Here is an 18,347-nt window from a genome sequence, read left to right on the forward strand (position 1 = left end):
GGATGCATCCTTTGGGCGCCAGGTTCTCCTATCAGCACAGGAGCGTCCCCGCCCTTAGTTGGACTGCTTTGGGACATCCCCAAGGTCACCCTGTGGACCCCTATGGACCCTGAAGTATAAAACAAGAGATATGGTAAGAACTTACCTTTGTTATCTCTGTTTCTACGAAGTCCATAGGGTCCACAGGGCACCCGCCCTGACGCACCTGGCTTCATATGGGCTCTGTGACTGGTCACCGATTTTCCGTCTCCCATTTCTGTGAGTATGGTTCTTGTGTGTTCCAGTCTTCCTTCTCTCAGTTTCGTCTCGTCCTCCGGCCTGGGCTGCTTACCAACTGAGGTGCCTGTGGCTCGGGGGCGGGGTATAGGGGAGGTTGGACCCAAGTGCATCCTGGGAGCAGCTGAAAGCTTTAACTCCGTGGTGCCCGAGGATCCAGGATCCAGCTATATACCCCAAGGTCACCCTGTGGACCCTATGGACTTCGTAGAAACAGAGATAACAAAGGTAAGTTCTTACCATATCTCTTGTTATAATCCACAACCCAGTATGCACAACCCAGTATGCCACTTCTTTAATGAGGTATCAGTAACGTCTCTATATAGACTGTCACCGGCGTCCTGGTCAGCAATAAGGATCCCTCAATGTGCGTCAATTAAGGACTAACGACAGGTGCCTCTGATGAAACGGCCTTGTGGATTGGCTGAGAAACGCGTCAGCTGATCGCTACACCAGGAAGTGCAGTCTGAGCTAGGAGACAGGAGACGCCGGCTAAATACATCGCATTATTGAGCGCTTGCTCTTTTGGATATCGGCCCAGTCGTTAGACGCCCGAGCGTGGCAGCACCACTTACTGAGCGGCAGCTCGGTCCTGACACTAGCCCTGTCGGAAGACGTCTTGGAGCGTGACAGGATTACCTACTGAGCAGCAGCTCGTTCATGACACTGGTCCTGCCGGGAAGGCGCCCGGCGCGTGGCAGTAATACTTTAAGTCACCTACATTTAGTCCTTAATTGCCGGACATTGAGGGATCTCTCATATCCGGACTACAATATCTCCTCCTGTCCAAGACTGCGGCTCTGCAGCAAGAACGAGAACCCGCTGTGTGAGGGGAGAGCACACACAAACAACATCTATTTCCCTGTAATTACACGGAGAAAGGGATTCTACACCTTTGGAAAAGCCAGATGCCAGCAATGTTTACAGACCAGCAGTGCCCCTACAGACGTTAGGGAGCGGAGAGCTGGGTAAATATATCGAGACTGTATTACTATATCATCACCCTCTTTGAAATAGATACCTTAAACCTTCCTTAGTTGGCTGCAGAGAGTGTTGATTGATTACTTCAGGCACACTGGAGTGGACATTTAACAGCTGAAACTTGCTTGGAAATTTCACTATCCCTTCTTAAGCTGACCACACACTAGACCAACTTTCATCCAACCATCCAACTAGTTGATCGGTTGGAATGAAAATCTGGTAACGGATGGGAGTAACTGATGATCAGCAATTTGCTCCTAAATGCCAGAAAACAGATGAAAATGGCGTCAGACAAGTTTGTTAAATGTTTGATCTAAACAATTTGTTCAAACAACAGTTTTTGGGCCTGATTCAGAGCCGCTCGTAAGCGGCCGCTCGTTCGCTCCGAGCGATGTTCGCACAACTGCGCATGCGTATGGGTTGTAATACGCATGCGCGAACCAGTCATTGCGGTCGGAAATTGTGTGCTCGCAAAATAGCGAATGCCTGCTAATTTGAGTGACAGAATGAGGCGTTTGTGGGTGGTAATAGGGGAAGGTGCTTGAAAACGGGGAGTGGTGATCCGAATGCAGGAGTCCCAAACGGTCAAAACGGGCGTTTTAAGGGTGTGCATAATTAACAAAGCAGCGTCATCGACCACGTCACTTGGTTGTCTTTTAGCCTGAACTGCTCACATGATTGCGGTAGGAAAATGCTACCACAAGCACTGCGAGCAGTTCATACACTTTTCGATGTACTCGATTAATCTAATAAATAGCGGAGATGACGTAGGATGCGAGCGGCCAGGGGGCGTTTTAAAAAAAATAGCGAGCGCATGTTTCGTTCGCTCGTTCAGACATAGAGGCGTCAACAGACCGCAAAGAGCGAGCGCTCTATTGAAATATCCGGCCCCTTTTTCTGAACGAGCGAGCGCAAATAGCGTCCGGCTCTCAATCAGGCCCTTTGTCCATTTTCCGGCATTTGGGAGCAAGTTGCTGATTGTCATTTGCTTTCATACCTTACCAGATTTTCATTCCAACCAATCAACTAGTTGGGCTGGTTGGATGTAAGTTGGTCTAGTGTGTGGCCAGCTTTACTCAGGTGTTTAACTATTGATGGGACTGGAGAGCATTATTGTCTCATTTGGACATAAAAACATTCTTTAAGTAAACCAATACATTTATCTATATAAGTGGTCCTTTGATTGATTGTTCACACACGTTATTATTCATCCATTATGAAGGCTATGCAGGAATGGCCATTTAGATGTTGATTTATAAATGTTTACTATTGTGTAATTTTAATAAAATATTTTACTGTCTTACATTTATCCTTATGTCTATGTGAGCGCACCCTGAGGTGAATAACTTCAGAAATCACCTCTTATATTAACTGTTTATTGTTAAGTAGTAATATCAGAGCTATTTATTGAGTAGCGACTTTTTATAAATATTTTACAAACAGCTTTAACTTTATATTTCAAATACCGCCTGGTGTTGTATGTTTATACTAATAGCTGATGTCTTATCGTGATATCAGCTACATTTTCCAAACCGTAATGCAGCCCGCCTGAGCCAGTTTTACGCCATTGGATTCCGTAGCCTCACCGCCTTCATTAACGAAGCGATTCATATCAATTAGAATCAGAATAACAGACTAAATGATATATAATTTAGTGTAGCAAACTTACTAGTTATTTCAATAAATCTGCAATTCCCTAAATGAGTCTTATTTTGAAAAGTTATTATTTAGACAGATTCACCGTAGCTTTTACAGTAAAACCATTTTTGTTTGTGCTCCTCACGCTATAATAAACACACAAAATGCAAATTTACGTTAGACTTAAAAAAATAAAGATAACCGTGCTGTCCCCACCATAAGTAGTTTCTACATTTGAACGTGTAAGCTTGTAGAAAGCAGCAGGTCCTGTTCAGCCACGCGTTAATACACCACCTAAAAGGGAATCGGTATGTAATGCCGGCCGTCGTGATGCCTTCTTTCAAAATACCGACAGCGGCATCCCGATGGCTGGTATCCTGACAGGGGTCTCCCTTCTCCCCCTAACCCTCCCCGTTAGTGCATAAACCGAAGTTTCCCTCCTTTGTCCCTAACCTCTCACCCCCCCCCCAAAACCCTAACCCCGCTGCGCAGCCTAAACCTATCACTCCACCCCCTCCCCACCCTCCGCGCGGTTAACGCTAAGGGCGTACCGGACTTTCCTCGTTCGGGCTGCAGTTCTTCCTGATTCCGGGATCTAGATTAAGATCGGCATTGAAACACCAATGCCTAAGTCCCGTGTCGGGATTCAGACCGGCGGAATGCCATCCTCTGGTCTGATAACTACATCCCCCGTAAAGCACAAGTGCGGTTAGTTCTCCTGTCTCAAACCCATACCCCCCAGCACATGTGCCTGTAAAGGGGCCTATCCATTAGCAGATCTTTCTCTATGATGAAAGACAAAAGATTTATCCCTTGAAAATTCCTGGGGCTGCGGTGACAGATATCTCACGTGTACATGACAGATTTTTGCAAACGACGAACGATATTGCATGACATCATTCAGGGAGTGGATTTTTTTTTTTATGTTTCTATTAATTTTCATTAAAAATATCGTTCGTCGTTTACCGCTGATAAACTTACAGATATATCTAATATCTGTCAGCCATAAGCGATAATTGACCAACATGTTGGAGAGACGAAAGACACAATTTCTCGGCCGCGGGAGTGCGCATCTGTCATCGTTCAGGGCCTATCCATGACCGATAAATTGAACGATATATCGTTCATCGTTCAATTTTATCTGCTAATGGATAGGCCCCTTAAGAGCCCGGACTCTGGATCTCTGGCTATAGAGAGAGATCGGGCCGAGTTAATTCATTGATACATTTACCAGCACATTACATTATCTGAGAGTTTTATTGGCTCCACAATTTTCACATCCAGAAGTGATTTCTCGGCACCATGCTGGTGTTATATGAGACTCTCCTATTCAGCGTAGAGCAATCTACTGGTCTGTTTCCTTTGTGTGACAGATACAAAATACTATGACTTTTATTTCTTCTTCTTTTTCCTCTTTTTATTTATTTTTTGATACAATAGTATTATCTGGTATATGATACAAACAGACTATGGTTTACATTATTTAGGTTGTTTATATTATAGGGACACCCCTGAACCATTTCAAATAAAATATGTTCTGGCTGTCGGGTGTTTTTGGGCCTGATCGGATGCGCCCATTCGTACCGCGAACATTGGCGTGCACGTTGCGACACCTACACGTGGGTAGACTTAAAGCATCGCTTCACTGCATCCGAGTCCGAATTGGGTCCTTTCTGTCCAGTTGCAAAATAGAGAACCGGGGATGTTGACCATCAAGGACGCTCGATCCCATTGTAAATTCACAGTACAGCTCCCTTTCATGTTGTACTCCGGGCAGATTTCTCCCAGCCGTGGACAAGTATTTGGGTGGTATAGATGACAGCACCACCTCCCTGCTCCTTATGTTTTTGTGACTGGGTGTCATCTGACATCTAATCAAACAGAAGACAGGAAGGGAATTGAGTTGTCAACTGGGGATCATTGTCCGTGTTCAGCTTACCTGAGGATCAAACAAATGTGTGTGTGTGTGTGTGTCTATGGCAATTGATACCAAATCATGTTCTGCAAAACCTATTAGGAAATAGAGGTTAACGTTAAATTGAACAATCTCCTAGTCACTCTTGAATTACTAAAAAAAGGCTCTCGCTTCGGGGCTTGCGCACGCCCAGTGCGGCCGCTGCGCATGTGCAGGGCTACCCATCGACCAGGTTGCGAGCACATTGGTGCTTGCGACCAGGTCTGAATGACCCCCAAAGACTGAAGGTTAAAGCAGTCTATGTAGTCATAATGTTAAGTCAAGGGTGATCAATTCTTTCCCAATTATCCATCGGTCAACCTGTAATCCATTGTTTATCTACGGATTAAGGCTTATATCTTATACATTGGGTCTGACCACTAACCATTGAATCAGTGGATTTGATGTCAAAGAGTAATATACTCCTACCGTTTCAAACTCACAGTGATGTTGGACAGTTTTCTCTATATCTTCCAAAGTTGGAATTATAGGGAATCGCCAGAATTGAGCTATAAGGATGTGACCCATTATATATACCGGTCATTAGTGGTCAGGGCTTTGAGCGGTCTTTAATATGTGGTCTCTTCCGCAGGACCCCTGTATGTCTGGCAACAAACAGCAGAGGATCTGACGCTGACTTTCCGCCTCCCGGAAGGCACAGCCAGAGAGGACATAAAGATACAGTTCTCCCCGTATAACATCAGCGTTGTGCTGAAGGAGCAGGACCCCTTCCTGAAAGGCCAACTGTACTCCCTGATCGATCCTGAGAGCAGCACGTGGGTTCTGACGGATGACAGGAGGTAAGATGTTCCCAGTACAATGACGTTCTAGCAGGTGAAGCATAGCATGAAATTAAATTCATTTAAATATTGCTACTTTAATTGCAAAAGTTTTCATTGCAGGTACTGTGCGCATTGCCCTGTTGGGCGCACGCCCGTTTGCATAGCGTAAAGTACGCAAATAGGTTCTGCGCACGCTCGCAAAACAAAAAGGGTACGACTATGTACGAATGCAGGTCCGGTCACATCTTGCACTTGCGCCTCCTTGTGATTGGAGGGACGGAGGAGGATGGGCAAACGCTCCTGTACCGGTTCAGTAATGGTGCATTCGGGTAATCACAACATAGATATGCCCGACCATTTGCCTGGTCCTGTATATGTCTGATGTATTACATACACTGCACTATGTATGGCTGGTCCTACTGCCGCATATAACAGGTTGCTGTGATCACTGGCCCTGTATATGTCTGATGTATTACATACACTGCACTATGTATGGCTGGTCCTACTGCCACATATAACATGTTACTGTGATCACTGGTCCTGTATATGTCTGATGTATTACATACACTGCACTATGTATGGCTGGTCCTACTGCCACATATAACATGTTACTGTGATCACTGGTCCTGTATATGTCTGATGTATTACATACACTGCACTATGTATGGCTGGTCCTACTGCCACATATAACATGTTACTGTGATCACTGGTCCTGTATTTGTCTGATGTATTACATACACTGCACTATGTATGACTGGTCCTACTGCCGCATATAACATGTTACTGTGATCACTGGTCCTGTATATATAGGATGTATTACATACACTGCACTATATATGGCTGGTCCTACTGCCACATATAACAGGTTACTGTGATCACTGGTCCTGTATATGTCTGATGTATTACATACACTGCACTATGTATGGCTGGTCCTACTGACACATATAACATGTTACTGTGATCACTGGCCCTGTATATGTCTGATGTATTTCATACACTGCACTATGTATGACTGGTCCTACTGCCTCATATAACAGGTTACTGTGATCACTTGTCCTGTATATGTCTGATGTATTACATACACTGCACTATGTATGGCTGGTCCTACTGCCACATATAACGTGTTACTGTGATCACTGGTCCTGTATTTGTCTGATGTATTACATACACTGCACTATGTATGACTGGTCCTACTGCCGCATATAACATGTTACTGTGATCACTGGTCCTGTATATATAGGATGTATTACATACACTGCACTATGTATGACTGGTCCTACTGCCTCATATAACAGGTTACTGTGATCACTTGTCCTGTATTTGTCTGATGTATTACATACACTGCACTATGTATGGCTGGTCCTACTTCCGCATATAACATGTTACTGTGATCACTGGTCCTGTATATATAGGATGTATTACATACACTGCACTATGTATGACTGGTCCTACTGCCTCATATAACAGGTTAGTGTGATCACTGGTCCTGTATATGTCTGATGTATTACATACACTGCACTATGTATGGCTGGTCCTACTTCCGCATATAACATGTTACTGTGATCAATGGTCCTGTATATGTCTGATGTATTACATACACTGCACTATGTATGGCTGGTCCTACTGACACATATAACATGTTACTGTGATCACTGACCCTGTATATGTCTGATGTATTACATACACTGCACTGTGTATGGCTGGTCCTACTGCCGCATATAACGGGTTACTGTGATCACTGGTCCTGTATATATAGGATGTATTACATACACTGCACTATGTATGGCTGGTCCTACTGCCTCATATAACAGGTTACTGTGATCACTGGCCCTGTATATGTCTGATGTATTACATACACTGCACTATGTATGGCTGGTCCTACTGCCACATATAACAGGTTACTGTGATCACTGGTCCTGTATATGTCTGATGTATCACATACACTGCACTATGTATGGCTGGTCCTACTGCCACATATAACAGGTTACTGTGATCACTGGTCCTGTATATGTCTGATGTATCACATACACTGCACTATGTATGGCTGGTCCTACTGCCTCATATAACAGGTTACTGTGATCACTGGTCCTGTATATGTCTGATGTATCACATACACTGCACTATGTATGGCTGGTCCTACTGCCTCATATAACAGGTTACTGTGATCACTGGTCCTGTATATGTCTGATGTATTACATACACTGCACTATGTATGGCTGGTCCTACTGCCTCATATAACAGGTTACTGTGATCACTGGCCTGATCACAGTATGGCCTATACTGCACTATGTATCAGGCAGATTGCAGCTTATTCTGCTCTTTCATGGGCTGCACAAATGAGCTGTAAAATAAAGCATTTGGACCCCCCCCCCACTGCATTTGCCCCTAGACACTGTAACCGCTTCTACCATAATCTGTTACGTTATTTGAGCCTAGTGTCTCAGCATGCACCCTCTTACTTATATTAGTTGGGGTTATTTTGCTGTTGTATTTACCCACAGTAAACATAAGTTTTACCGCACAAGCAGGTCACTCATTCCCGCCAATGTGCCTGCGCTGACGTACGCTGTGATGAGACCAGGCGTTTCCACGCGAATGTCTGCGCTTCTTTAAATGACTCTAATAGTTGGCAAATTATTGTCCTGAAGCTCCTCGGAATATACATATAAAAAGAATTGAGCAGTAATGATATTACTTACCTTTCCATTTGTTTCCTCTATGAAAGATCAGCAGCATAAATGTGATGTAAGAGAGGATGGCCTTTGTCCTACATCGCTGGTTCACTCCTTAAAAGCTTTTTCTAAGTGGATTTAATGTGTCTAATACCTGTAATCACAGGAGGAGCAGCGCTACCTGCTTCGGATGAAACCGGGAAAATGACAGGGGGCTCCGTACTGTGACCGGTACAGATGCTGCACACTTACTAATATTGTCTCTGTAAATGTTATAAATCTAAATGTATTGCACGGTGGTCAGCATCGCTACTTCTCAGCAATCCTAACTGTGCGGAGATTTTATATTCTCCCTGTGCTTCCGTAGGATTCCTCCGGGGGCTTCAGTTTCCTCCCACTCTCCAAATATATACTGGTAGGTTATTTGGCTCCCAACAAAAATTAACGTGTGTGTGTGTGTGTGTGTGTCTGTCTGTCTGTCTGTCTGTCTGTCTGTGAACTTAGGGCCTGATTCAGACCCGGACGCTATTTGCGGCCGCTCGCTTTCAAAAAGGGGCCGGATATTTAAATTGAGCTCTCGCTCTTTGAGGTTTGAAGACGCCTCAATGTCTGTGCGAGCGTCCACTAAATGCGCTCGCTATTTTTTCCAAGACGCCCCTTTGCCGTTCGCAAATCACTCTTGTCATCTCCTGTTTTTATTAGATTAATCGGGTACATCGAACGGCATCTGAACTGTTCGCAGCGCTTGAGGTAGGAATTTCTTCCCGTAATCACTGCGAGCAGTTCAGGCTAAAAGACAACCAAGTGACGTGATCGATGACGCTCCTTTACTAATTATGCACTCCCATTAAACGCCCTTTTGACCGTTGTGCACGCCTGCGTTCGGATCTCCACTCCCCGTTTTCAAGCACCTTCCCCCGTTACCACCCACAAACGGTACATTCTGTCACTCAAAATAGCAGCCCCTCGCTGTTTTACGAGCGCATGATTTCCGATCGCAGTGACGGTTTGCACATGCGCATTGCGAACCATACGCAGGCGCAGTTGTGCGAACATCGCTCAGAGTGAGCGTGCGGGTCTGAATCAGGCCCTTAGATTGTGAGCTCCACTGGGGCCGGGAATGATGTGAATGGACCGATATTCTCTGTAAAGCGCTGCGGAATATGTGTGCGCTATATAAATAACTGATGATGATAATAATTATAGTAATAATGGTGGCCCGCGTATGATTCCAATTAGTCTACAGCTGGTGTTCTCTGGTTTCCTTCCAGCGTTCCAAAGTATACTGTTACTAATTATTATTATTATTAACTACATTCATTTACAAATTGCCGGCATATTACGCAGCGCTGTGCTTTGCGGGGAATCCTGACACATACAAATGATGATGTGAATATATGAAGTAGAAGGCTGATCTGCACAAATGAGCTGGTTTATTGGATTTATTTAGTTGTTTATATATCATTATCTTTTCTTTGTGCGGCAACACAAGGGTTCCTTAGCACTATAGAAAGGGAATATAACATACAGCAAACTTACATTAGTACATGAGTAACAAACAAATATTCAAATCTACTTATATATATACATAAATACACAACCCGGCAAGTTACATAATTACGTAGGGGAGAGAGGGCCCTGCTCCCAAAAGCTCACATTCTACAGGTAATGTGGGTGGACTCGCATAACCCCTAGGGCTTGACCCAATTCGGTATATGTATGCCGCACTTACGGGCGAGTCTGGGGCGAGATTGGGCCGGGAGGGTAGTGGATTGCCGTGCCATTGCCGGAGCTTCCATGCCGGCCCAAAGGCAATTCTCCCCCTTCGCACCTAATTGGATTGAGCCCCTACATTTTGCAGAGATTATTCACATCAATTCCAATCCCAGTCTGAATTTCATCAGATGCCTCATTAGCCTCAGTGTGTCGTTGGAATGTGGTAGCGAACTGATGCAAATACAAGGAGAACATACAACCTGCTCAGCAAGGCTAACCACTGTGCCACCGTGCTGTCTCCAAATTACTTATAATCTAAGAGGTATGGGAGCAGGTGGCAGTGGCTCTAATCCGATAGAGTGCACCTTCAGACGCACCATCTGTTGCAACATCGAGGTTGCCATACCGCACAGGCACTCTTGTGGTTATCCGCCATACCACTTGGGTGCCTTATGGCAGGTGCCAATTCTCCTTCTGATCATGGCGTCCCGTGTCAGCGATACTGCGGCAAATTGCATGAATATCGGCATTGCGCGCAGTTAGCGCGCACCTCTGAGTCGGAGCCTAAATGTGGGCCGCGTGCATGTTCCCTTGGTAATGGATTTTGATTGTAAGCTCTACTGGGGCAGGGACTAATTCACATCGATATCATCTCAAGATCTCACATCGTCCATATAGTGAGGCTAGAACTGCTGCTGTATTGTTCTGACATGGCTTTGCCCCAAACGGAGCATATCGCTGAAGTGAGGATTACAAGAAACAGGAATAAGCTGTTTGAACTATAAAGCCGCCCTTTAATAGGTAAACGGAGGTAATGTAGTTAGTTGCACCTTGGCAAAACCAGGTTGGGAGGGAGGTTAGCTGGGGAGGGGCAACTGAACAGAGAAATTGGGGATCATCCTAACTCAACACTAGGGGGCACTTAAATTAAGCAAAAGAGGCCTCATTCAGAGGCGGTCGGAGGATGCAAGTGGTCGCTCAGAAACTGGGCGGCCACTTGCTTCCTAACCGCCCGCCTCTGTTCCGGTCGTTAGGCTGTGGGTTAACACCCACAGCTCTAACGACCGCTCCGGTGATGGTCTCCCTTGTCGTAAGCCCTGGAGAGCTTCTGGCTCTGTCAGAGCCGGAAGCTCTTCACTGACATCACTAGTGATGTCAGTGGGGCCGCCCCCAAACAGTAGGCGTTCCCATGGGAACGCCTCTGTTTGGGTTGCCACCCCCCCGGCCCGCCTTCCAAACGGGGCGAGCTGTCAATCAACATCGACAGCTCGCCCCCTTTGGATCGAGACCTGCTACGACCGGCGCTGTCCGTCATAGCGGGTCTCATGCATGTGCACGCCGGCGCTGTCGTGCGCATGCTCTGTGGGGGGCCATCAACCCGGTCCAAGCACATCGGCTGAATGACCCCCAAGGTCCCATAGGAACACTGCGTGCCAACACTCAGTAACATTTTTGTAATTTATTTTCTTTTTGCATCCTGCAAGCAAAATTAATCTGTTATAATTACCATGGAAGTGTGCGAGGCTGCACTGGGTGCTCGCGGCTAGTTGAATTGGGATGGTTTCGGGGTGCCGTCGCCCTTGATCCCGGCAGTCAAAATCCATCTCGACAGGGTTAGAATGCCGACACCTGTTGGTTGGTATCCTAACCCTCCCCCCTCCCCCTTCCCGCACCCTAGACCTAACCCTCCCCCTTAGTGCCTAACCCTCCCCCTAACCCCGCTACTTACCTTCAGGATGCCGGCGGTCGGCATTCTGACACTTAAACGTATCCCGTTGAATCTGCCCCTAATAGCGTTCCAGGTAAAACACGAGGCAGTGCGCTAGGCTTCCATTTTGACAATCTTTTTTTTTTTTTTAATAAAAAAATATTTGAATACATTTTCCTTAGGATAAATTCTTTGTTTAATAAAAACAAAACCTGTTTTTCCTCACCTGTGCCTCTGCTCTCCCCTTCCTAAGATGGTGACAGCGATAGGAGATCAGCCGGGGGGTACTTGTTCCTCCATTGGTTGAGGGGCGTGGTATATGCCATATAGCGAGATACGATACGTATGGTCCGCCAGGGAAAGCCATCCCCAAGCTTTTATAAACGTCTCTTAATTTAGATTCTGTGTCGCATCCTAGCTTCATCCAGAGCAAAGCGAGAAATGCGGTCAAACCCCCCAAATTGGATGCGGTGGGTAACCCCATTTTCCTGATGGCGTTACCCATAAAAGCCTATGGGCTTCTATTCGTAGAGTGCTGTGAGAGGGACCCAATCTGATCCCTCCTAGGACCCCCGCGGCTGGTGCGTCCTACAGCTCATGCGCATTTGGACGCCGGGTCATAGAAGTCCTTCCATCACAAAGGGACGTTCTTACCGAGAGAGTGGTCCTTTGCGGTGTTCACAATGCATCCTGGCCAGAGTCTCTTATAGTGTGCTGGGCGCTTGTGAATAGTGTTTGTCGCAGTGCAGTTGGTACAAAGCCGCAAATTAAGAACAATTCTGCGCGGTGGGATGCACGTAATGCTCACTTGTACTAGTCATCTGTCTTTTGCCTCATCACCCTGACTAGCGGCAGTGTCCGGGCTATTCGGGCATTGGGGTTTTCTTGCATGAGCACATACTTGCCTGTACTTTGAGTCTCTACTCTGTGAATGAAGCCCGGAGAGAAGCTGCGGCATACCACATTAGGGGGTGGGGCAGGACTGTCATCAGGCTCCGCCCCCGTCATCGCAAAATGCTGCGAATCGCAAGTCTAAAATGATGCTTTTCGCTGCATTTTAGCCCCGCCCCCTCTGTACAGACCCGCGATTCCCGGCAATTGTCTCCCTATCCTGCCCACTTCGCTAGGAAGTGGGCAGGTTGCGGGTGATCTGGCCACTCTAGGGGTGCGGGGAACTACCCCAAAAATTGGGAGTTTCCCGCACCTTCCGGGAGAATAGGCAAGTACGCATTAGCGATGCAAATAAGATGCACGTTTGGTACAGGACTGCGTGGCAAGAAACGGCGCGGCAAAGTTGCAAAATCTGATTTGACGCAATTTGAGGATAGGCGTATGTGAAACACATCTGTAAATACAAAGAATTCCTTTGGGTTCCCCCCTGTAATAAATTAGTCTACACCTATAACAGATAACTATATATATTATTATTATTACACACATATACAGTGCATCTGGAAAGTATTCAGAGCACTTCACTTTTTCACATTTTGTTGTGTTACAGCCTTATTCCAAAATGGAATAAATAAATTTTTGTCCTCAAAATTCTACACACAATACCCCATAATGACAACGTGTAAAAAGTTTTTTTTGCTAATTTAATTTAAAAAAAAAAAAAAAAACCTAAGAAATCACATGTACATAAGTATTCACAGCCTTTGCCATGAAGCTCAAAATTGAGCTCAGGTGCATCCTGTTTCCACTGATCATCCGTGAGATGTTCCTACAGCTTAATTGGAGTCCACCTGTGGTAAATTCAGTTGATTGGACATGATTTTGAAAGGCATACACCTGTCTATATAATGTCTCATACTTTATAGTGCATGTCAGAGCACAAACCATGCATGAAGTCCAAGGAATTGTCTGTAGACCTCCGAGACAGGATTGTCTCGAGGCACATATCTGGGGAAGGATACAGAAAAATATCTGCTGCTTTGAAGGTCCCAATGAGCACAGTGGCCTCCATCATCCGTAATTGGAAGAAGTTCGGAACCATCGGGACTCTTCCTAGAGTTGGCCGGCCGTCTAAACTGAGCGATCGGGGAAGAAGTTCCCTAGTCAGGGAGATGACCTAGAACCCGATGGTCACTCTGTCAGAGCTACAGCATTCCTCTGTGGAGAGAGGAGAACCTTCCAGAAGGACAATCAATCAGGCCTGAATGGTAGAGTGGCCAGATGGCAGCTACTCCTTAGTAAAAAGCACATGGCAGCCTGCCTGGAGTTTGCCAAAATGCACCTGAAGGACTCTGACCATGAGAAACAAAATTTTCTGGTCTGATGAGACAGAGATTGAACTCTTTGGCATCAATGCCAGACGTTATGTTTGGAGGAAACCAGGCACCGCTCATCACCAGGCCATTACCATCCCTACAGTGAAGCATGGTGGCTGAATGCAGCAATGTACAGAGACATCCTGGATGAAATCTTGCTCTAGAGCGCTCTTGACCTCAGACTGGGGCGACGGTTCATCTTTCAGCAGGACAATTACTCTAAGCACACAGCCAAGATATCAAAGGAGTGGCTTCAGGACAACTCTGTGAATGTCCTCAAGTGGCCCAGCCAGAGCCCAGACTTGAATCCGATTGAACATCTCTGGAGAGATCTGAAAATGGCTATGCACCGACGCTTCCCATCCAACCTGATGGAGCTTGAGAGGTGCTGCAAAGAGGAATGGGCGAAACTGCCCAAAGATAGGTGTGCTAAGCTTGTGGCATCATATTCAAAAAGACTTGAGGCTGTAATTGCTGCCAAAGGTGCATCCACAAAGTATTGAGCAAAGGCTGTGAATACTTATGTACATGCGATTTCTTAGTTATTTATTTTTTATTAAATTAGCAAAAATCTCAAAAAAACCTTTTTACACGTTGTCATTATGGGGTATTGTGTGTAGAATTTCGAGGACAACAATGAATTTATTCCATTTTTGGAATAAGGCAGTAACTTAACAAAATGTGGAAAAAGTGAAGCGCTGTGAATACTTTCCGGATGCACTGTATATATTTTTCAAATAGGTCTACTTCTGCTTTGTTGGTGTAGTTTTATTTTCTACCTGTGAACTGAAATGCTGACTGTAGGAGCCTGATCTGGCTCCAGCTGGGATAATTGCTGCTCCTATTTTCCTAGGTCCCATGCTCCTGCCCTGTGCATGTCACCTATCACACACAGACAGTTCCTTGGACTTCATGCTTGGTTTATGCTCTGACATGTCACCTATCACACACAGACAATTTGCCAGAAGCTCGGAGTGTTCGCACAGAGGTAAAAAGACGAGCCGCGGCTGCCTGCTCTGATTGTCGGCAGAGATTCTGCCGTCCCTGCATGCCGACCTGTGCAGAAATCTTCTTATAACCAATGCGCTCTTAATACAAGTTTCCTGCATTTTGAAGACTTACATTTTGACAGCGTGAAGTGTAAAGACAACGATTGTACAGTCCATGCTTTGCACATTATAGCAAATGACGATGAGCTGGCTGCTGGGGAGGAATTGCCTGTCACCTTGCATTTAAAGCCTTTGTATCACTTAACTGAACGAAATAATGTAACTGGGAAAATAACTGTTTTAAGGTCATATTCATACTGTTACTGAAAGCAGAGCGATTTAGTGCTGCGCAGCTCCTGCGGGTACAAGTTACTATGAAATGGAGAGGGCAGGGCGCAGGAGCCTAAAGCTTTACACAGATGGAGCAAGCTTTAGTGTACTGTCAGACTGTAGCAAATGATTGATTACTTGTTGGCTAGAAGAGCAGAGCGTTTCAGAAGCGCCAGCCGTAAATAATATTGCATGTAGTTGAATAGGGGCGGTATAGTATAATGTTTGGCGCAATCCGGTGCAGTGCTGGATAAAATGATATATGTGCATACAATTTGGAAGGGAGCAGGATTAGTGTGTCCTCAGGAGTGTCCGATGGTAAATAATACGGGGAGGCACACAGGGCCTGGTTCTGAGCTTCTTCTGTTAGGCCATGGCAGTCTACTTAGGTCTCTGTAATATGTATACTAAGGTGTATACACCTGCAGACACGCTAAATCCGTGCATCTGTATGCGGAAGCCCATCTCCCCCACTGTTATTACGTCTAAAGTCAAAAAAGAACAAATTAATAGGCGGCGCTTATCTCTCACAGCAAGGGATATTGGACCTCATTCAGAGGCGGTCGTACGCCTACCGACCGCAAAACTGAAAAAGGAAGCGATCGTACGGCCGGTCGGTCGTAACCAAAGTGACGCCCATACGTGAACAATGCACCTCCTCTAGCTAACGAGTGATAGTGACGATCGAGTCAATCGTTGTCAGTCATTGTCAGTCTCTGTGTGGTAATTTTCTTTTGATGGTTGCGGCCGCTTGTGTTGTGTGCAAATGACTCCAAAAATTACCAAAAAAACGCATAGAATAAGCCATTCCCCAGAAATGTATCGATTCTTATTATCCGCTTATGCAAACGCAGCTGAATCAATTACATGCCAATTAGCAGTGTTATTAGCTACAACAAACGATTATTAGCTGGTTGCATTGTGTGGTTCAAAATAGAAACATCACTCCTAACATCAGTAACATTCAATAGTATCGATTGTACTCTGGGGCTTGAGAGAGCACATCCCCAACCTCAAGCTGTACGATCAGCCAGGCCTCTAACCTGCTCGCAGAGTGACGTTTTACTACTTCCGGCCTTCTGTGTCGGTCGTAGTAGGTAATTTATGTACACCCCTGAAACGCCCTGAAAAAGGTGAGGAACGCCTGGGTTTTCAAAACACCACCCCTGTCACCACCCACAAACGGCCTTTCATGTCAATCAACTCCCTGAAGCCACTTCCTGCTCGTAAGCCGTACGATCGACAGCATTTTGTATCGCAAGGTCTTGTGCGCACAACTGATCGTAGGCATGCGTGGTTTGGAAACATAGGATGCGTACGACCGACTCTGAATGAGGTCCATTGTACCGATATTTATTAGAAGAGAAAAATACTCAATAATCAACATTAGTAAAATATCCCAGAAATGGGTGGCGATTACAACAGTATAATTGCTGTCTCCTGGACTCCTCCCTCTCCTTTAAACCACATATCCAGAACCTCTCACAGTCCTGTCATTTCCATCTTAAAAATATTTCCAGGATCAGACCCTTTCTCACCCAGGATGCAACTAAGACATTAATACACTCACTGGTCATCTCAAGATTGGATTACTGTAACCTTCTCCTATCTGGCCTCCCCAAATCCCATCTCGCTCCTCTCCAGTCTATCCTTAATGCTGCTGCACGGCTTATCTTCCTCTCCAAACGCTCTACATCTGCCTCCCCTCTCCTACAAGCCCTCCACTGGCTCCCCTTCCCCTTCAGAGCCCAATTCAAGCACACTCACTTACAAAGCCCTCACACACTCCTCTCCTATTTACATCTTTGACCTCATCTCCCTCCACTTTCCTGTCCGCCCTCTTCGTTCAACAAATGCACACCTCCTCTCATGCCAGCTGATTACTTCCTCCCACTCCCGCCTCCAAGACTTTGCCCGTGCCGCTCCCCACCTCTGGAACTCTCTCCCTCTCCCCATCAGACTCTCCACCTCTCTACAATCCTTCAAACGGGCTCTCAAGACCCACTACTTCATCAACGCTTTCCAGCTCTCATCCTAACTTGCTACTACATGCTCCCTCCTCCCTGTCTTCCCCATCTGTATCATGCCCATCTGTCTGCCCCTCCCCTTGAGAATGTAAGCTCTTGCGAGCAGGGCCCTCTACCCTCTTGTGCTTCTCCTTACTATATGTTCATCTACCTCTTACTCACCACTAGGACACCTAACACTTGGTGCCTATGCTTTGCTGCTTATGTGGGTGGTATGGCCACCTATGTATCAATGTATATTATCCATGTCCTTGTCCTTCATTGTATTGTATTTTACTGTAAGTCACTTTTGGATATGTACCTTGTAAGGCGCTGCGGAACACTTGTGGCGCCATATAAATAAACGATAATAATAATAATAATAATAATTACAGTAATGATGAGAATAAAAAGTATTTGCATCCAGTAAAATCAACACATAGAAATCCGTGTGTGGCAGGTAGTTTGTATAATAGAGCAACACCTATAATGGTAATCACACTATCCAGCAGAGTCTTGGAGAATTAAAGATGTTAGTATGTAGCAGTTCTCAATCAGTACAACGCTGGTAAATTGTAACACTGTAGCAGGTTGTCTAAAGCTGTATATTGCTCACACACGAGAGTTGTTGTCTCCAGTAAACTTCAATAAAAGTTTTCAGAGCGGCCGGAGTATAAATAGCTGGTGAGTGAGGGTCAGCTCAGATTATTTGTTTGTGGGCTTATACCCACCCTATGTTGAGCACAAAAGATCTGTCTAAAAAAAGGCATAGAGTTTCCATCCGCACTCTACAAGCGAGCAAGGAAGCCGGCGTACATTCCCATGACACGGTAACGATCCGTGTGTTTGAATGGCTGCTGCCCATTTTACAGATAGTGTGCTCCGTCGACAGACTGATCAATGCGCACAGACTAGCGAACTCTGGGACTGATTCAGAGCTGAACGCTCTGACCAGAGCGCTCGCTCTGAATCAGGGCCCTCCTACCTGTTTTAGGAGCGTCCTCATGGACGCTCGCATAGCTGTGGGT

General features: G+C 45.7%; 1 protein-coding gene across 1 annotated transcript in view; it reads left to right on the plus strand.

Moving 5' to 3' along the window:
- The window catches only part of LOC148501220 (nudC domain-containing protein 1-like), a gene marked incomplete at its 5' end in the record, with an annotated part of 152,873 nt that overhangs the window by 32,624 nt on the left and 101,902 nt on the right, over positions 1 to 18,347 (plus strand). The window contains one exon of the mRNA XM_088450789.1: positions 5,442 to 5,649. Coding sequence (XP_088306915.1) covers positions 5,442 to 5,649 — 208 coding nt within the window. The remainder of the gene's footprint in view (positions 1 to 5,441; positions 5,650 to 18,347) is intronic.

Source organism: Taudactylus pleione, unplaced genomic scaffold (genome assembly GCF_031769625.1).
Source record: "Taudactylus pleione unplaced genomic scaffold, aTauple2 ptg000524l, whole genome shotgun sequence".
In the NCBI taxonomy this organism is placed as follows: domain Eukaryota; kingdom Metazoa; phylum Chordata; class Amphibia; order Anura; family Myobatrachidae; genus Taudactylus; species Taudactylus pleione.